At 52.8% G+C, this 20,952-nt stretch overlaps 1 protein-coding gene across 14 annotated transcripts in view; it reads left to right on the top strand.

Annotated features, from left to right (window-relative positions):
• CACNA1C (calcium voltage-gated channel subunit alpha1 C) overlaps positions 1-20,952 on the top strand; it is a 463,540-nt gene that overhangs the window by 369,712 nt on the left and 72,876 nt on the right. For all 14 annotated transcript variants that reach the window (XM_044940916.2, XM_025282935.3, XM_025282924.3 and 11 more), the window contains 3 exons: positions 3,290-3,316; positions 12,629-12,789; positions 13,604-13,829. In XM_044940916.2, the coding sequence (XP_044796851.1) occupies positions 3,290-3,316; positions 12,629-12,789; positions 13,604-13,829 (414 nt within the window). The remainder of the gene's footprint in view (positions 1-3,289; positions 3,317-12,628; positions 12,790-13,603; positions 13,830-20,952) is intronic.

Below are 20,952 nucleotides of genomic sequence, written 5' to 3'. Positions count from 1 at the left end.
CGAGAGGAGGCCAAGATCTCAGGGCCAAGCGGCAGCCAGACGTGAGCTCTGGGAGAGGTCCCACGATGAGGCCAAGACCTCAGGGCTGAGTGGAGGCCAGACGTGAGCTCAGGGATGTTGGACGGCACAGGAAGTAAAGGCTGGAGAGGCCCTGAGAGAAGGCCAAGACCTCGGGGCCGAGTGGAGGCCACAGGGAGGCTGATGCCAAAAGTGTGGGGTCAGCCTCGAGTGGGGTCTATGCAGTGGGACCGTCAGAGAACAGACAGTAGAGTGGCCAGCTTGAGGTTGGCTGAGCATAACCGGAGTCTGTGTCATGCTGAGGGCGACATGGACATGACACGGGGCCTGGCGGCTGTGGCGTTGGCCTAGGGGGTTGTTGTGCGGTCGTTCAGTTGTGTCTGACTCTTTTCAACCCCATGGACTGCAGCACGCCAGGCTTCCCTGCCCATCACCATCTCCTGGACCTTGCTCTAACTCATCTCCGTTGAGTCAGTGATGCCACTCAACCATCTCGCCCTCTGTCATCCCCTTCTCCTCCTGCCTTCAATCTTTCCCAGCATCAGGGTCTTTTCCAATGAGTCATCTCTTCACATCAGGTAACCAAAGTATTGGAGCTTCAGCTTCAGCGTCAGTCCTTCCAATGAATATTCAGGACTGATTTCCTTTAGCATTGACTGGTTGGATCTCCTTGCTGGCCAAGGTTCTCTCATGAGTCTTCTCCAGCACCAGAGCAGCTGGGAGCTGGGTTGGGGCTAGGTGATGGGGAAGACCCAGCGGGGGTTTATCAGGCTCCGGTGGGGGAAGGGGCCTCTGGCCAGCAATGCAGAGAAGCCACCCCAGTCCCAGTCTTTGAGGCGAGGCTCTGTGAGGAGGAGGTCTGGGCCCAGCCCCTCTGGCTGTACCAGCCGTGCGCGGAGTCGAGGAGGTCAACTGAGACAAGTGTCACTCAGGAAAGACCAGCAGCCCTTCCGACTGATGATCAGGCAAATTGGGAGGATTCGGGCAAGGACAGTTCCAAACACAGCAGCGGGCAGGCATCCAGGGCTCCAGACTCGAATACAGCGAGAGGCTAACTGTGGAAGGTGCTCCCAAGAAGTTCAAATATTTGACCAAGAGCAACAAACACAAACTGAGTAACTGAAGGAAGCAGAGGGAGTTCTGAGTGTATCTCTTGCTTTTGTCCCCCAAGGAGGTGTGTCCTGGAGGCCTGGACAGAGGAGGCAGCTGGGCTTCAGGCCCACTCAGTGGGCTACACATGGTCTTAGGTGCAAGTCCTCTGTTCTCCACCTGCTGCTTTTCAGGAGTCCACATAAAACATGGGATGGGAATCAACCTCGAAGAGCAGGGACCAGGGGAGCCCGACGCCATCTGAACAGGTGGTCCCCAGCAGGGTCTGGAGCTCTGGGACCTCCAGTATCTGCAGACTCGCTGGGATTGAGGGCTTGAAGCCCATGAGAAGGCAGTACCGGCCACACGGCCAGAGAACAGGGTGAGGGGCAGGCAGAGTGCCCACAGGTGCCCTACCCGCCTGCCTACCAGCAAGATAACCAGTTGTCCAAATCCAGAGCCAGTGGTCACTGCCCAGGGCTTGAGGACAGCAGAGACCAGATCCCTCTGGCTTCATGAAGCACACTGACTCTCCTGCATGGGGAGCGTGAGATCTTTGGCTCCCCAAGAGCCGGGCTCTCCTTTGTCTCCATACACCTGCCCTCAAGGACCCCCTTCTTACCTGAGGGGCTCAGGTAATTCGGTGCTTAAAGGGAGCGAGAGCTACGGACCCAGCGAGCCTGTGGAATGACGCCCACGACCCAAGAGCAGCAGTCAGGCTTCAATGTGGCATCTAGTCAGGTCCTGACATGGGACCCTGGGGGAGAGAAAGTCCCATCCATGTCCTCCTCCTCAGTACGTTCCAGAACTCCCAGGAAGGAGCCACAACCAGTGGCCTCACTTACCTGGGGACTCACCTCCAACAGGAGCCCTGGTCCGCCCTTGCCCAAGTCCCAGAGTCACTGCCTTGGAAGACGTGGACACTCTGACCTCAGCTATCCCCGACAGGGCCCTTGAAGAACTCTCTTTTGCTTATGATCCATCAGCCTGAGAGGAGGCCTTAGAGGGAGAGCGTGTGGTCTGCACTGTACAGCCCCCAAGAGGACCCCTGGGATCTCCGGGCACTTTCGCAGAATGACCAAGCTGACGGCCACCCACTCCAGCTCGTGCTCTCAGTGAGGGGTCAGCTGCACAGCAAGCCAGGCCAGGCCGGAGGAGGGACACCTGACTGACCACCGCCCAGTGCAGCTGGACGACTTTTGCTTCCCCGTTAAACAGGGGTCCAGCCCCGCCCTTGGGCCATGTGACTAGACCCTGTGCCCCGGCCAGCATCTTCAGTGGGATCAGTTATTAGCTGGCAGTTTGGAGCAGTAAAGGCTCTTGGCTCAGGTTCTCAGGCCCGGGAGATATAATTATCTCACGCATAATGGCTCTGCCACCTGTCACATCTTCTGGTTTAGTTTTTTTTTAATGAAACATAACAAGAGGGGTTGTTTTCTTGCTTCACAGCAGAGCTCACTTTGTGCTGAACTGGGAGGGCCGTCTGTGTTCCCCAACCCATGACCCGAGCAGCACTTACTCCCCCAGACACCTGGGCCGTCCTGACACTCAGCCTTCGACCGACCAGTCTCAACTGCCTGCATGCTCTCTGCCCCAGCCACCCTCCCATGGGCCTCAAGGCCTCCTGGAAGGTTCCTGACCCACCCCACATGACAGTGACCCTCGAGTCAGCCACCTGCACAGCCGCCGTGCGACTGCCCACAAGGGCCCAGGTCTTCAGGGCCGCACACCACCATCAGCATCAGGGGTTGTGCTTGGGAGTCCACCCGTTTCCTCAGGCCTAGGCTCAGCCCTCAGGCTTCTGTTTTCAGGGCGCTGGGTCTCAGCCAGCCCGTTTCCACCTGATGTCCAGCTGCCAAAGGCCATGTCTGCAGCAGGGGCTCCTGTCCTCCACCACAGTCCTCAGAGAGAGGCCCCAACACGTGGCCAGCCTGGCTGATGGTCTGAGGACACAACGCTGAGCTCTAGGGACCATGTCTCCACTTAGAAGATGCTCGATTCGTAGGTTTGCGGGCTGGGCTGGCCCTGTGTCTCGGCTTCAAACCCTCAAGCACCAGGAGGTGCTGACTGCAGAGCTCTCTCCCTGAAGCTGCTCCTTCCAGTGCCCACATGGTCACCTGGGAACGTCTGAGAATCGAAGCAAACGTGTGTCATGTGCTAACGTCTCCTCTTTCCCTTTCAGCCACCGGATCTCCAAGTCGAAGTTCAGGTGAGTGGGACGCTCCTCTCCTGCTGGGCCCCGGGGTCTGCCCCAGGTGGGGACCGAGCAAGGGGGCAACTGAGGTGGGACTCGGGGTCTGGTGACTTAGTGTTCATGGCAGCACCAGCCCGGGAGGTTGTGAGAAGCTGTGCCTCCCTCCCTTGTAAGATGAAGTCCAGTTGAGATAAGTGCCACACGCAGCTCTCTGCCGCTTTTGGCCACGTTTACAGGACTTGGTCGGAGAAGGCAATGGCACCCCACTCCAGTACTCTTGCCTGGAAAATCCCATGGACGGACGAGCCTGGTAGGTGGCAGTCCATGGGGTCGTGAAGAGTCGTACACGACTGAGCGACTTCACTTTCACTTTTCACTTTCACACATTGAAGGAAATGGCAACCCACTCCAGTGTTCTTGCCTGGAGAATCCCAGGGACGGGGGAGCCTGGTAGGCTGCCCTCTATGGGGTCGCACAGAATCGGACATGACTGAAGCGACTTAGCAGCAGCAGCAGCACAGGACTTGGTGAGGTGAGGGCGTGCGAGTTCCATCAGTGCTGTCTCAGAGACTTCCGCAGGGCCGTCCTCGCCCTGTCCGCCCCTCCAGCCCCACTGCCTGTGTCCCCCATCTTGTCCCTTACACGTCGAGGCTTCTGCATGGAGCCCTTCTTCCACCCAAATCATGGTGTCCTGGCCCCCTGCAGAACCTGGGCTCCTGTTAAGAAGCTCGGCTGTCACCGCATCTCGACACCTTCTATAGACTCCCCTCCCTTCCCGCATCACTCCGTTCAGACCTCTGTCACCGCCTTTACCATGTGGGCTCCTGCAACCCCAATACGTTCCATGGGCTTCCAGAGTGTGGTTTGCATGGAGCCAAGCTGAGCGCTGACTGGCAGCAGGCCATCCCCTGGTTGTGTCGGATGTGAGGATGGGCATGGGAATTTACTCTCACAAAACTTGCACCAGCCAGAAAACATCAATTATGTTTTGTAATCGATCTAATCTCTCCCAGCCTCACCTGCCACGTAGCAGGCACATGCGTGCGTGCATGTTAAGTCGCTTCAGTAGTGTCCAAATCTGCGTGACCCCATGGACTGTAGCCCGCCAGGCTCCTCTGTCTGTGGGGTTCTCCAGGCAAGAATACTGGAGTGGGTTGCCATGCACTCCTCCAGGGGACCTTCCCAACCCAAGGATCAAACCCGAGTCTCCTGCATTGCAGGTGGATTCTTTACCATCTGAACCACCTGGAGAATCCCAGCAAGAGCAGAAACAGCATTAGATTTTAGTCCAGCCAAGCAGAGCAGCCCAAGTCCCTGAGGCTGAATGTTTAGTCCCTCTTCTTCCCTCTGCCCAGCTCCTCTCCAGGGTGGACAAGCGGGCTTAGGATTTCAAGATCCCGGAAGTACACAGGGGCTCAGTGAGGACTCTGTTCTCTGGCCCCCAGGCTCTTTGAACCCATGGATGGGCCACAGGAACCAGGCGCTGGCCCACGCTCCTGCCACCCATCACCACCTGCACCTGCATGGGTGGAGCTCTAGGCTGAAGGCTGGTGCCCCCAGGCGCCCACAGACCCCGTGCCCCAGCCATGAGAGGCTCTCCGGCCCCAGGGTCCCAGCCTCCCTACAACTATCCCGGGGTTTCTAACACTTGGCTCTGGGTCACTGGTGAGAGACCCTCTCCTCTTCCACCTTCTGCTCCCTGTTCCACTGGGGCTGGAAAACACAGGCTTTGTCTCTTTCCACTTCCTCTCAAGCTGAGACCTCCTTTACAATAAAAAGCCTGAAGTCAAGTCTCTCTAAAATAGATCCCTGGTGGCTCAGACGGTAAAGCATCTGCCTGCAATGTGGGAGACCCGGGTTCAATCCCTGGGCCAGGAAGATCCCCTGGAGAAGGAAATGGCAACCCATCCCAGTACTCTTGCCTGGAAAATTCCATGGATGGAGGAGCCTAGTGGGCTACAGTCCATGGGGTCGCAAAGAGTTGGACACAACTGAGCAATTTCACTTTCACTTTCAAGTCTCACAGGCCCAGGTCCTGTCACAGGAGAGAGCTTGAGAATGTAGCAAATCGTTTCTCTCCATAATACTCAAATCTCACTGCTTCTCTGGCATCTGGAGGGGCAGTGGTACCTTTTGGGGAGGGACAGATGGGCTGTCCTGCCCTGAAGGGGTGGCAGGTATCTCTTGGGGAGGGATGGATGGGTTGTCTTGCCCCAGAACAGCATTAGGCTTGACACAGACTCAAAGCGAAGTTCTGTTTCACAATCAAAGCTCAGAAAGCACTTTGTGTTCTGACAGTTCCAAAGCCTCCACGCAGGGAGATGGCCCAGGAGACAGGGTGTTCTGTGTCCAGTGCTCAAGGGTGTAGGCCATGCTCCTAGAGAAGAGGGAACACAGAGGCCCCACAACCCTAGACTCTGCCTGGCTTTGAGACAAGGCTCACCTGCTTGTCCTGGATGCCCCTTTAGGAAGGGTTCCTCCCCCAGCAGCTACGACTCAAGATGCAGCAGAAATACAGAGAGAAGGCTTTGTGTCCATCCCCAAAGGCTTATTCGCAGTAGGTTGACACCATCAGGAAATCCATGTTCAAAAGAGGGTATTGTGGCCAAGGGGCACAGGGCTGCATAGCTCATGCGTGGCCAAGTGGCTCATGCGTGGGTGCATCAGGACCCATGCCCGGGACCCAGGCAGCACCCTGTGATGAGGTCCTGCCTAGGGTTCCAAAACTGTTTCTTCTTGGCTGTGTCTGGGGTCAGGGGAGGGGTCCATGGCACAGATACTGAGCAGAAACACAATACTAGCCACTTCTGCCGTTTCTAAAACTCTCTAGCAGCCACGTTGAAAAGTGAAAAAGAGCAGGTAAAATTAATCACAATATACTTTTATTTAAGCCAATGCATCTAAAACATCATTTCAAGATGTAATTAAATTATTATTTAAAGTATTACTTCAATGATATATTAATTTATATTAATTTTTCTACTAAATCTTCAAAGTCCAGTGTGCCCTGTACACTGCCTGCACGTCCAGTTTGGACTGGCCATGTGCACAGTAGCCACACACGGCCAGTGGCTCCCACACCAGACATTGTGACCCTACAGAGTCAGATGGCAGCTACCTCATCCACATCTTAGTCTGATGCTGGCTCTGTGGAGGGAATAGCAAAGCTGGCAGTGGCCTGAAGATGCCACCGAATCACCAAGGTCGACCCTGAGCAGCCTCTGTGGAGCAGATGCAGGAAAACTCCAACCTCACAGCCTCCGTCTGTCTGACGGTGGCGACTGACGTGGAGCAGGAGATGCAGGAGAAACACAGTAACAAAGGCAAAGAAGGGGAGCGAATTTCCGCCACTCAGAAGTAACCTCAGAGACAGGGAAAAGCCTGTTTTACTCCAGTAGAGAATCTAAAATTTGACTTTAAAAAAAAAATATATATATATATATTCTTGATCGTTTTCTCAGTTTAACAATGACACATTGTAGAATCTGACCTACAAATGGCCTATTCTATTTGCAAGACAAGGATACAAAAATCACAGGATTTTTAAAAGAAATATTAGAGCACAGGTCTTAGGGAAATTCTGGCAAATTAATGGACTTACAATATTTGGGCAATATTAGAGTATTTTCTTGGTAAGCCGAGTCTCTACTTTGAGGAATTAGTTATAATAAGGAATTTTGTGACATTTGGGGCTCAGAATAGGACTTCAGCAGTTACGGAATAAAATGGTCTGAGTTCTTCTCAGTTTGAAGGAGTTAGCCAGGCAATGTGCTGGGGTTGGATCTGGGAGACACGGGGGTCTGAGGTGAACCCTTCAGGGTCCGAGGCGAACCCCTCAGGGGTCTTAGGCGAACCCCTCCAGGTTTGAGGTGAACCCCTTGGGGGTCTGAGGAGAATCCCTTGGGGTCTGAGGCAAACCCCTTGGGGGTCTGAGGTGAACCCCTCCAGGTTTGAGGTGAACCCCTTGTGGGTCCGAGGCGAACCCCTCAGGGGTCTGAGGTGAACCCCTCCAGGTTTGAGGTGAACCCCTTGTGAGTCTGAGGCGAACCCCTTAGGGGTTGAGGCAAACCCCTTGGGGGTCTGAGGTGAACCCCTCCAGGTTTGAGGTGAACCCCTTGTGGGTCTGAGGCGAACCCCTCGGGGTCTGATGTTTGGAAACCTGTCCCATCTTCAGACAAATGTGCCCCCAAGTTCCCCCTTACCTCTGCCATCCCCTCAGCAACAAGGTACATGCCCAAATTTGCCCATCCTAATAGCCCATTTTTAGGTTACTTTTGTATAAAATAATTAAATGTAGGCGTTTTCTGGGTTGCTTGTTCTCCACTCTTTTCTCTGGAAAGAGTCCCAGGTGTCCACCATTTGGTGTCTCCTGTCTAGATGCTTGTCCAGAATTCTGTACCGGGCAGATTCTTCCAGGAGCACCACCCACTGTCCTCCTGACCCCAGCCCTGGGGTCTTAAGCCTTGTCCACACAGGCAGAGAGCAAGTCTGCGCACAGCTTGTCTCTGCTGCCCCACCTGCCTGCCCGGCCAGTGTTCCTGCTGTGGGGGCATTGGGGGCAGGGAGCTACGGATCCATCACAAAGGGCAGGACTCCGCCCCTCAATCTCAGGACCTTGTGATCTCCATCTCGCTGGAGAGGCAGGAACCACACGTTAAATAGACTGACTTACAGGAAAGGGGTATTGTGTTCTCTGTGAAGCCTGTCTGGCTGCCCACGACAGGCTGGGAGGCCTTCCCCCAAGGCACCTACTAAGCCCGCCTGGCACCCAGCTCCCTTGGGGTCCGTCAACCACGTGAGCTTCCTGTCTGTGTGCTAACTGCTGAATATGTAGTACCCGACTGGGTTAGATGCTTAACAAATGCCTCTTGAGTGTGTAGCCAAGTGAGTAACATAGACAGTAAGTGTGTCTAGAGCTCCAAGGCTGGGACACCTAGAAAAGTGCATCATGGGGAAGGTGGGCCCCCCATCAAGCCCTGAAGCAAGGCTGAGACCTAAAAAAGAGGCTTGGTGGGGGGACAGCCACGTCAAGCAGAGTTGTCTGGTGGGACTACTGATACACGGGTGAGAAGACGTGAGAGAGGATACGTCCAAGCCCACCATGCCCTCTGGGTCTGCGTCCAGAAAGTTCCACCTGTAGAGGAAATGACTTTGCCAGGGAGCGGAGGGAATGTGAATAGCAGGTGAATTCCTCCTCCTTGCTTTATCATTTAATCTCTATATTCTCCATGCACATGTAAACACACAAGTAAACTTACACGTTCTAATAAACTATTACGTTTATTATACAGTAGGAAGCGTTGCCAGGAAACCAGTTGTCAAGCAAAGCTGTATTTTGAAGAGTGGGAGGTGTGTAATTATCTTTAAATACTTTCTCTGGGTAGTAATTACTCCACCCCCACCCCAGCCCAAGCCCACGTGGCTCTCCTGAGTGACTGTCACGCGAGCACACAATTCCACGGGTGCCACCCTGACTGTCAGTCACAGTGGCTACCAGGGATCCACCAGAGCATCTCCAGACCCCCAGGACAGGCCCCCAGCACGTGGCACCTGTGTCCACCAGTCCCAGACTTGGGAAGAGAACTTAGTCAAGCTTTCATCAGCATGAGACAGAGGTGGAGTTAGTTCCTCCAAACCCCGGAAGAAAGTGGCCACAATTCTATTAGCCTCTGAATCAGTTATGGCTGATTTCTGTAAATGAGATTGTCTCTATTCAAAACACATTCTTTGCAACTATAATGTTAACTATTGCCCACTTTAAAAATGCACAAAGTGAGAGTTAAGTTTTATTTGGGGCAAAGTGAGGACTATAGCCTGGGAGACAGCATCTCAGCTAGCTCTGAGAAACTGCTCCAAAGAGGCAGGGGGAAGGTCAGGATATACGTGATTTTGGTGAAGGGGGAGTTCATACAATCAAGCACACATTTTTTGCAGGTTTCTGCTAGTCGTCTGTAGGTCACTGCTAGTCACGAGGAGCAGACGTCACCATGAAGGATTTTAGTGTTTTTCTAGCTATAAGGAGATGTAAGACATGGGCTCGTGAAAACATCTCCTGAAAATATCTAACTCTCTCACGACCAGTCCTGCCAGCTTTTTCCAGAGCACGGAGGGCCTCATTTCTGCTCTCCACAGAGAACTCTTTGCAGGGGTGCTGAAGGTCAGCAGCTGCAGCAGCAGCACATGATTTCATCTTTGCAGAGGTAGATGGCAAGTGCCCGTGGCAAGGGTCAGTTTGTGTGTTGTTCATGCATGCGTGCTCAGTCATGTCCGACTCTTTGTGACCCCATGGACTGCAGCCCGCCAAGGGTCCTCTGTCCATGGGATTTCCCAGGCAAGTATACTGGGAAATACTGCCATTTCCCTCTTCAGGGGATCTTCTGACCCAGGGGTCGAACTCATATCTCCCATGTCTCTTGCATTGGCAGGCAGTTTCTTTACCACTGAGCCACCTTGACACTACTTAAGATTAGTGTCCTGAAATTGTTTTTCTGGGGAAAAAAATGTCTCCCAACTTTGTCTACAATATTACCCACCTCAGTCACAGGAGACAAGCGGAGTCTTGCCCTGGCCAGAGCAGGCACTTCAGCACTGCAGTCCAGCACTCAGAGGCCACACCCCCCAATAGAGACCACCCCGTTGCCTTGTCCCCCTTCACCCCACCCCCACTCTTCCCTGACAGTCTGTCTAGGGGAACGGAAGGCCCACAGCGCACTTGGGAACCATCATTTTTCTGACCTCCGGGCATTTCTTCTCCGTGTGGTGACCCTTCCCCAGTGGCTGCCATCATCCCTGCCAAGGCTTGGTGCTCCCTGGAGGTGGTGTCCCTGCCCCCGAGGTGATGGAGGGTGGGATCAAGTCAGAACCTTTCCTTCCCTCTCTGCTCTGCAGGCCACAAGCCAGGTTCTCCTGCAGCTCCCGGACAGCCAGGCCTCCTTAGATATGCCCCCTTCCTAGTCTCAGAACAGATTCCAGCAGAGGCGTGGCAGCAGGATTTCCCATGAACCGTAGCCACAAAAATAACAGAGTAGAAATACAAAGTCAAGCTCTCCTGAAGGCCGTCTGGGGTGGGTGGAGTGTCCTAACAGCAGAGTCTAGGGACCTGGAGACCTAGGACATTGTGCAGATATGAGTGCAGGTGTCCAGTGTCCCGCTTCTGTCCACAAGTAGGGGCTCCGTCCTCAGCCACCAGTGGGTGTGCCTACAGACAAGACCTACAGGTGCCTCCAGGCATTCCTCTGCAGGGGGCCCATGCTGGCGACTGGCTCTACGCCTCCCACCCTTTCTCTCTCCCCTGCATTCAGGGCCAGGGCCAAAGGCCTGCTAACCTGCCTCCAAAATCCGTCAGCTCATTGTCCTCTCTGCATGAGTGAAGCTGTGGCCTTCCTCATCCCCGGCCCAGCAGCCGGCTGAGCATCCCATCCCTGAGCTGACCCTTGAGTGCATGGCTGTTTCATTGGCTGTTTGGTTTCTAGACCCAGATCCCCTCTCGAGGCAGAGCCCCACAGTCTCCCCTGCGCTCCCTTCCCTTCCCTCCTCGCACGGTGTGGGCATTTGTTAAATGTTTGGCCAACAGAATTACCAAATATAGCTGCATATTTTCTCAGTATTGAGGATGAAATTGGGGACAAGCTATAAACCCATCCACCAAAGTTATAAAATGCAAGTGTTTCCTTGGGATCTTCCAGCTCCATGGTTGTCATCTGTGGTTACATAAGAGAACCACCCAGAATCTTAACAAACAGCAATGGTATTTGTGGATGCTGTGTCACTTCAGTCGTGTCCAACTCTGCGGCCCCACAAACTGTAACCCGCTGGGTTCCTCTGTCCATGGGATTTCCCAGGCAAGAATACTGGAGTGAGTTGCCATTTCCTCCTCCAGGGGATCTTCCCAACCTAGAGATTGAACCCAAGCCTCTTGCATCTTCTGCATAAGTAGGTGGATTCTTTTTTTTTTTTTTAAACTTTACATAATTGTATTAGTTTTGCCAAATATCAAAATGAATCTGCCACAGGTATACATGTGTTCCCCATCCTGAACCCTCCTCCCTCCTCCCTCCCCATACCATCCCTCTGGGTCGTCCCAGTGCACTAGCCCCAAGCATCCAGTATCGTGCATCGAACCTGGACTGGCAACTCGTTTCATACATGATATTTACATGTTTCAATGCCATTCTCCCAAATCTTCCCACCCTCTCCCTCTCCCACAGAGTCCATAAGACTGTTCTATACATCAGTGTCTCTTTTGCTGTCTCGTACACAGGGTTATTGTTACCATCTTTCTAAATTCCATATATATGCGTTAGTATACTATATTGGTGTTTTTCTTTCTGGCTTACTTCACTCTGTATAATAGGCTCCAGTTTCATCCACCTCATTAGAACTGATTCAAATGTATTCTTTTTAATGGCTGAGTAATACTCCATTGTGTATATGTACCACAGCTTTCTTATCCATTCATCTGCTGATGGACATCTAGGTTGCTTCCATGTCCTGGCTATTATAAACAGTGCTGTGATGAACGTTGGGGTACACGTGTCTCTTTCCCTTCTGGTTTCCTCAGTGTGTATGACGTAGGCGGATTCTTTACCACTACCACCACCTAGGAAGCCCAACAGTATCTGGGGGGTATTTAAAAATAACTCCCAGACAATCAGATTTAACTGGTTTGGAGTTGGAACCTAGATACTGGTGGGGTTTTGGTATGAAGTTTCCCCATGCGATTCTATGCACAGCCAGGTTTGACGGAAGTCTGTAACCAGAGGCCATGGGAGCGAGCGTCCTGCCACCCGTGGATTGGCTTTCAGGGCTCATGGGGGGTTCTGCCCATTGTCCTGAACAGAACCCTCCATGAAGGCAAGAAGCTCTGTTGCTGACTCTTCCCACCCTATAGACAAGGCAGCTGGGTGAGGCTGGGGCCTGGGCTGGGGGTGGAGGGCGGTAACACCACTGACTCCGACCGCAGCCGGTGTCAGTCCAGGGGCCCAAACTCAAGGACCCTTGGCCTTCTTCTGAAAAGCAGGACAATGCCTGCTCTGCAGAGTTGTTTAAAGACTCAGATACCTCCCTTCAGCACCAGGCCAGACCCTCACACAAGGCTGACCCTGCATGGGGTCACAGACAAGGGGGCCATGGTCCCAGAGGAGCAGGACACCCTTCCCCGACTCCACCCCCACTGAGGCCACATTGCCAGCCATGAGCTGGTGACTGCGGTGGGATGCTGATCCCTCGGCCCTGGTGAGGCTGGGCCAGCTCAGGGGAAGGAGGTGTCCAGCACAGGACCTGAACTCACAGCAGCCCTCTCCCGTCCCCCTCCTCTGCCCCTTCCAGCCGCTATTGGCGCCGGTGGAATCGGTTCTGCAGGAGGAAGTGCCGCGCGGCCGTGAAGTCCAGCATCTTCTACTGGCTGGTCATCTTCCTGGTTTTCCTCAACACACTCACCATCGCCTCCGAGCACTACAACCAGCCCCACTGGCTCACGGAAGTCCAAGGTGAGAGGCCACCAGCCCTCCTGTTACTCAGGCTGTTGGGGCTCTCTCCTGGGTGTGGACAAGGGGAGCAGGGCCAGGGATGAGGGGGCAGTGGGTCACCCCGGCCACACCAGGGCCTGGCAGCTCACCAGCCAGTAAAGCAACACCAACTCACTGTACATAGACGGGACCCACCAGACCAGCAATGCAGTCCACCTGTCCCGGCGGTCACCACTGGGTCCAGGAGACCACGTCGGGAACAGTGGCTTGTTTGGCTCTGTCTGATCCTTAACTGCCTACCCATCACCCCCTACGGATTGCCACGGCCCGGCCTCCAGGTGTGCTGGCCCGCACCTGCAAGGGGCAGTGAGCACAAAGCCAGGGAGAGGACAAGGGTGGCCTGAGCCCAGGGACCTGTCCTCCACGGCTGTCAGTCCCACCACCCCTCGCTGGGGTACCAACCCGAGAGTCAGGCAGACCCAGCCTGGACCCCAGGGAGTCTCTCGGAACTAGGAAGGCCCATCTCCTCCCAGTGACAAGGGCAGACAAGGACCCCCCCAGCTCCCACTCTTGGCTGGTGGGTCTGAGCAGACAGATGGCAGCCCCTCGAACCTCACTTCTTGTGTCTGGAAAATGGACATGATAGCAGCTGGGCTTCCTGGAGAGCCGCTGTGGGGTGGGGGGACTTGGGGGTGGGGGGATGTCACTGGATGTGTGCTGAGGTTGTAACTAGATGAGTCACAGAGGGAGGGCCGTGTAGGGGACCCAGCGCAGGGTGTCCCTGCAGGGACCCCCACCCTCATCTCCTCTGCCCTGCCCCGTGCGGCCCCTGCAGACACGGCCAACAAGGCGCTGCTGGCCCTGTTCACGGCGGAGATGCTGCTCAAGATGTACAGCCTGGGCCTGCAGGCCTACTTCGTGTCACTCTTCAACCGCTTCGACTGCTTCATCGTGTGCGGCGGCATCCTGGAGACCATCCTGGTGGAGACCAAGATCATGTCGCCGTTGGGCATCTCCGTGCTGCGCTGCGTGCGCCTCCTGCGGATATTTAAGATCACAAGGTGCGTGCCGCCCTCCTCTCGCCTCCTTGGAAGCTTTTCTTCCAAGGAGCAAGCGTCTTTTAATTTCGAGGCTGTAGTCGCCCTCCGCAGTGATTTTGGAGCCCAAGAAAATGAAGTTTGTCACTGTTTGCACTTTTCCCCCATCTATTTGCCATGAAGTGATGGGACCAGACGCCATAATCTTAGTTTTTCCTTGTGTAAGGATTCCAGTTTCTCTACTTTCTAAACTCTCTTGTCCATCTCCAAAGACAGGACTTAAAGGATTTTTGACTGACTCTGCTTGCTCCTCCTGGGGTTTGCCCAAAGCTATTTTTAATGTGGCATTTCAGGTGCCTTTTAAATAATTCTCAAAACCCCACCTGCCTGGGGCTTTGTCTTTGTTTGTTTTTTTTTTAATTCCTATAGAAAAGAATTCTTGCTCCCAGGTATTGTCATAGTATCTTAATGTTCATTCTATTTTTATCAACAATTTACCTATTTCTAATCTGAAACTACTGCCAAAAAACCATTTTAAGCCTGTCTTTATCCACGAGCTTCCCAAAGCCAGTCCACAAGAATTTTCAGATCCCCAGAAAGTCTGTGAACAGAACAATTTCATCATCTAATTAGAAGTTCCTTTGGAAAAGGTCATTGTCTTCCTGTTTTCCAGTCTCCAAACCCTCTGGGGGCTTCTGGAAGACGCCAGAGAGACTAGCTGTGGGGGGATCCCATGCCCGCTTCTGAACCTCATCCCTAATATGTTCCAGAGCCCAGAATGTGCCTAAAATAAGGTCTGGGAGTGTGCCTGGTGGTCCCCTGAGATGGGTCAGCCTGGCCCTGCCTCAAACAAGTCTCTTTCGCCCTCTTCTTTGAAAATCTCTCGGAGATGCTATTTTTAACAGTGTTTTCTGGACCAGTGATTGTGATTCTCAAACCAAGTTGTCCTCCTCAAAGGAGCTCATTAAGGATCTCCCCAAACCTAGAGATTTTAACCAGAAACCCCCGGGGTGTTCTGAGCCATGGCTCTGATAACCTCACTTTGAGACACTTTGGCCTGATTTTCTGCAGCCATCCTTTGTCCTCTTTCTCGTCTAAAATTATGAACCTTTGTGTATAACTGGAAATCGTGGTCTTTTCTTGGCATTCACTTCTCTAGACTGTAGCCCCAACCCCATTAAGATGGTACTTCTGACGACTCTCAACTGAGAACACTCGTAATGATGAAGACCTAACATGAATCCAGCCAAGTTTTTAAATTGATTTTTTCCTTCTTCTTCCTTTTTTAAAAATTTATTTATTTTTAATTGAAGGATGATTACTTTATAATATTGTATTGGTTTCTGCCATACATCACCATGAATCAGCCACAGGTATACGTATGTCCCCTCCCTCTTGAACCTCCCTCCCACCTCCCACCCCATCCCACCCCTCTAGGTTGTCACAGAGCCCGGTTTGAGTTCCCTGAGTCATACAGCAAATTCCCTTTAGCTGTCTAATTTTCCATACGGTAATGTAGACGTTTCCATGCTACTCTCTCCATCCAGCCCACCCTCTCTTTCCCCCACTGTGTCCACAAGCCTGTTCTCTGCGTCTGCGTCCCTGTTGCTGCCCTGCACTGAGGTTCATCAGTGCCATTTGCTAGATTCTGTATATACGTGTTAATACACAATATTTTGTCTCTCTCTTTCTGATTTACTTCACTCTGTATAATAGGCTCTAGGTTCAACCACCCCATTAGAACTGATTCAGAAGTGTTCCTTTTTATGGCTTATACTCCACTGTGTGTATATGTACCACAGCTTCTTTATCCATTCATATGTTGATGGACATCTAGGTTGCTTCCGTGTCCTAACTATTGTAAATAGACCGCAATGAACATTGGGGTGCATGTGTCTTTTTCAATTTTTATTTCCTCAGGGTATACACCTAGCAGTGGGATTGCTGGGTCATGTGGTAGTTTTATTCTTAAGAAATAGTTTTTTTTTTGAGGAATCTCCATACTGTCTTCCATAGTGGCCATATCAGTTTACATTCCCACAGACAGTACAAGAGGGCTCCCTTTTCTCCACACCCTCTCCAGCATTATTGTCTGTAGATTTTTTTGGTGATGGCCATTCTGATATCTCAGAGAAGGCAATGGCACCCCACTCCAGTACTCTTGCCTGGAAAATCCCATGGACAGAGGAGCCTGGTAGGCGGCAGTCCATGGGGTCGCACAGAGTCGGACAGGACTGAGCGACTTCACTTTGATTTTCACTTTCATGCATTGGAGAAGGAAATGGCAACCCACTCCAGTGTTCTTGCCTGGAGAATCCCAGGGACGGGGGAGCCTGGTGGGCTGCCGTCTATGGGGTCGCACAGAGTTGGACACGATTGAAGTGACTTAGCAGCAGCAGCGTTCTGATATCTCACTGTAGCTTTGATTTGCATTCCTCTAATAACAAGCGACGTTGCGCATCTTTTCTTGTATTTATCAGTCGTCTGTGCGTCTTCTTTGGAGAAATGCCTGTTTAGGTCTTTTGCCCACTTTTTGATTAGTTTTGTTTTCTGGCATGAGTTGTATGAGCTGCTTATATATTTTGGAAATTAATCCTTTGTCAGTTGTTTCATTTGCTGTTATTTTCTCCCATTCTAAGGGTTGTCTTTCCACCTGCATTATCTTTGAGTGAATGACCAAGGAGGTGTGAGGTCCTTTCTCCGGCTTCGGGGTTCTGTGGGGTTATAAGTGTTGCATGGTTTTAATATCTAGTTTATCTGCTGTTTGTCAGCCTGACATTTGTTCTGTGGGGAGGAGGAGGAGCTTTGGTTTGATTAGATCTGGATGCGATTCCAATTTACTAATTGTATCTCATTTTTTAAACAATTGGTCTTTAAGTGCACCACTGTCCCTCTAGCCATTGCCATTTTCCCTTTGAAGCCCTAAATCCTTTCCTTGCTCCTGCAACTCCCTTCCCAGGCCCTGAGAAGTGAGACCAAGCTGACTCAGCATAGACAGCCCCACTGGTGAATCCTGACCACAGGGGCCCCACAGCCCAAAGCTCAAACCCTCAAGTCTCTGAGTGTCCTGGTGTCCCTGTCAGTCTGGCCGTGAGCTGCAGATCGCCCTCCCCCTGCCATCTCCCAGCCCCGACCCTTCCCAGGGACCCAGGGAGGTTCTGCGCTCGTTGTAGGCCCCTGTTATAAAGGTGACTTTGACATCCACCCACTTCCCAGGCTGGGGGCCCACGAGCCGGCCATCAGTGAGGAAGGTGCTGGTTTTCTGGGATTAAGGAAACAGGTGAGGACGATGCTCCGCTCCCTGCCTCACCCCTACATGACCACAGGGCCAGCCAGGGGACTCTGAGAGGCTCCCAAGTCCCATGGTCAAGGCAGGCTGCCCTACCAGTGTGACCAGGCTGCAGGCCCATGCAGGTCTGGCCCCTGCGTGACCGAGGCCTCGGAAGCGAACAGGAAAGACCAGGCCTTTGAGTTTGTTATCCAGCTGGGTTTGACTCTAGAGTCTCGGCCCCTAGGTGAACTGCAGGATGGGGAACAGGTGGAACTAAACCAGCAGTTTCCACCGCAGGCCCAGGCCATCCCAGACCCTGACTGCCATGGTATGGAATCTTATCTGGTGCCTCCTGGCCCAGCAAATGCCGGGTTCAGCCTCAGCGTCCCTCCAGGCTCTGGTGAGTCTGAGGGAACCAGGGTTCGACCCCTGCTGAGGTGGTCCTTGGGCACCACATCCCCAGGACTCCATTTTATAACTGGAGGTTTCTCCCTTTTGACCCCCTCTCCCAATTCACCCATCTCCCCCACACATCTGGGAACCACAGTCTGTTCTCCTGACACGTACCAGTGTGACACGTGGTCTGGCCGTGGAAGGTCGGGAGCCTCAGACCTTATGTTATGGAGGAATCTATGGGGAGACGTCGGGGCCTGAACACCTGCTCCCTCAGTGATGGTCTTACCTGAATCCCTGATTAGCTCGCTCACTAGTTCATTCATTCTTTCCTATTGTCCTCTGTCCTTCCTTTAACGTCAGTGGATCAGATGTTTTTGGTGTGCTGTGATTTATTGCTGTCTTAAGAGCGCCAGCTGTGATACTTTTGCGGCTCCTCAGGGTGGCAGCTGGAAGGGGCAGGGGGGAAGGGCAGGTGAGACGCTGACCTGGGTGGCAGGTGCCAGGAGGTGGTTTGCTGCTGAGGGGGTGAGGAGGCCTGAAGGGCAACCCTGGGCCAGAGACATAGCTGTGCTTTACTGTGATGGGATGGGCCATGGGGGCCCCATCACACCAACTTCTCGTGCAGAGAGCCACCCCGCCATCAACTGAGACGACTGGGCACCCCTAGGGACACGAGGAGAAGGAGAAGAGGGTTCTCCCTTCTGGCCAGAGGCTCTGCCCCCATCAGCCCCTCCAGACCTCCTCCACCACGCGTTCCCAGATCAGCTCCTGGCCCATGACAGGTGATACAACCTGCTCTCCATCACAGCCTCCGCTCCCCGCAACCAAGGCCCTGTCTGCTCCCCAGCCAGCCCTCCTCCCCAACTCAGCGACTTTTCTCTCTCAGGTCTGGGGCCTGCTAGGCTGGCGCCCCTGCACCCCTGGCCAGAAGACAGCTCTGAGCCTCAGCGCTCAGAAGCTAGAATAGACTATGCTATGCTATGCTAAGTCACTTCAGTCGTGTCTGACTCTGTGCAACCCCATAGACGGCAGCCCACCAGGCTTCCCCATCCCTGGGATTCTCCAGGCAAGAACACTGGAGTGGGTTGCCATTTCCTTCTCCAATGCATGAAAGTGAAAAGTAAAAGTGAAGTCGCTCAGTCATGTCCGACCCTCAGCGACCCCATGGACTGCAGCCTTCCAGGCTCCTCCATCCATGGGATTTCCAGGCAAGAGTACTGGAGTGGGGTGCCATTGCCTTCTCCTAGAATAGACTAGCCTAAGTCTATTAGGCTAGCCTAAATAGACTAGCCTAAGTCTATTCCCCTCATGTCCACAAGCCTCTGGAAAACTAAGGCACCAATGTTTATGGCCATTGTCTTTCCCAGAATATTCTGTGCAGTTTAGGGGCTCTGTGACCTTAACCCACATGACCTTAACCCCTGCTCCCCACCACTGGCGGATACAGCTGGGTATTCTCGTTACAAACATGCTCCAGAGTTCTGGTTCCTAAACACCGCCTTGCTGCCAGGCGCTGGTGCCCTCACAACAGTGGTCTTATGGCTCCAGGTGAGGCTTGGGAGTTGGCATGTAGGAAGTGGTCCCTCCTCAGCGCGTCCCTCCAGGCAGGTTTGGGAACTTTAAATTAAGCAGGGCAAGTGTTCTAGCCCCACAGAGATTCTCTGACTCCCTCGCCTCAGGCAGAACGGTCAGTACAGCCTCTAGCTGACCAGGAGCCTGTCACACATGCAGGCTGGCCAGAATCACCTGAGGACAGAGACAGAGCAGGTGGAAGGAAAGCCTCTGCCCTCACAGTCTCAAGCCTATTTGGTGAGACAGATGAGGAAGACGGACGAGCATTTCCGGAGCAAGTGCATGTAACTGTACATTGTTGTTGCTGTTTAGTTGCCGAGTCATGTTCAACTCTTTGTGACCCCGTGGGCTGTAGCCTGCCAGGCTCCTCTGTCCATGGGATGCTCCAGGCAAGAACACCGGGGTGGGTTGCCATTTCCTTCTCCAGAAATGTATCTTAACATTCTGCAAACAGAGAGCATGTGGCTGGCAGGCAGAGCAAAGTGGAGAAAAGCTGTCTGAAGGAGAAAGGAGCAGGAGAGACTCCAGGTTGGGGAGAAGGTCATGTTTACGTGCAAACTGCTGGCCCATCTGCTTCTGTCACTTAATACGAAAGCCGTTCCCGGGAGAAAGGGGTCCGGCCGGGGTGCGGCTGCCACGCTGCAGTGGGGGTGGCTTGCATGTCACTGTCTTGAGCAGCAGAAATGATTCCCTGTCTGTCTCAGTGATAAGCTGGGAATATCTTAAGTGGAGGGGATTGAGGTTATGACCTGGAAGGTGGCCAGGCAGGGGTGGCGCTGGGAGATATGAGAGGCTGGGTCCTGGCACGTGCCCAGCTGGAGGCCGTGTCCCTTTTGCTACACCTGAACCGACCCTGTCCCAGGTCTCTGAGCCCTTCTAACCATTCGTGCCCCACTCCCTTTGCCAGGAGAGGGTTTTCCCCCTCCCCGTCCGTCCCCACGATGAAGGGCATCTGTGTTTACAGCCAGCCACAGGCTGGAGGCGTGCAGGAGGGATGGGGTTGGGTGGGGTGGTCGCAACTCAGGGTTTCTGAAGCTTGGCTGTTTACCAGAATCCTCTGGGATCCTTGTGAAAAACAGGTTTCTGGGCCCCAACCACAGCCATTGAATCAGAACCTCCAGAAGAGAGGCTTTTTAAAGAACCAACTCTTTGAATAGGGTGAATCTGGGAAACCACAATAAGCCATGCACCCTCTCTTATCCATGAGCCACCCTGCCCACCCTCACCCGATGGGGACCCCACTCATGCCTGGGCTGGGTGGAGGGCTACATTCTGGAGAAAGAAAATTTTAATGTCTTTTTGTCTGAAGATCAATAGTGGTAACAATAATTACTAACCTTTATCACCTGTGTGCCAGGCACTATACTGAGGTATTTTTTTTTCGAGTTGGAATTTATTTTTTTCTAGTTTAATTGAGAAATAATTGACATATGTCAGTGTCTCGGTTTAAGGTATACAGCGTGATGGTCTGTTTTACAAATATTGTAAAATGATAGGTTTAGTTAACATCTACCATCTCATTAGAGGTACAGTGTATTCAATAAAAAGAAAAACAATCCCTGTGTTGAGAACTCTTAGGATTGACTCTGTCGACAGCTTTCATATACAACAGTGTTGACTGCAGTCATTGTGTTGTACGTTACATGCCTAGCATTCCTTTATCTATAACTAAGTAAATGCTCTCTTGCTTTTTCCATGATCCAGTGGATGTTGGCAATTTGATCTCTAGTTCCTCTGCCTTTTCTAAAACCAGCTTGAACATCTGGAAGTTCACGGTTCACGTATTGCTGAAGCCTGGCTTGCAGAATTTTGAGCATTACTTTACTAGCGTGTGAGATGAGCACAATTATGTGGTAGTTTGAGCATTCTCTGGCATTTCCTTTCTTTGGGATTGGAATGAAAACTGAC

Source organism: Bubalus bubalis, chromosome 4 (assembly GCF_019923935.1).
Source record: "Bubalus bubalis isolate 160015118507 breed Murrah chromosome 4, NDDB_SH_1, whole genome shotgun sequence".
In the NCBI taxonomy this organism is placed as follows: Eukaryota; Metazoa; Chordata; class Mammalia; order Artiodactyla; family Bovidae; genus Bubalus; species Bubalus bubalis.
This window is presented reverse-complemented; position numbering and strand designations above follow the sequence as displayed.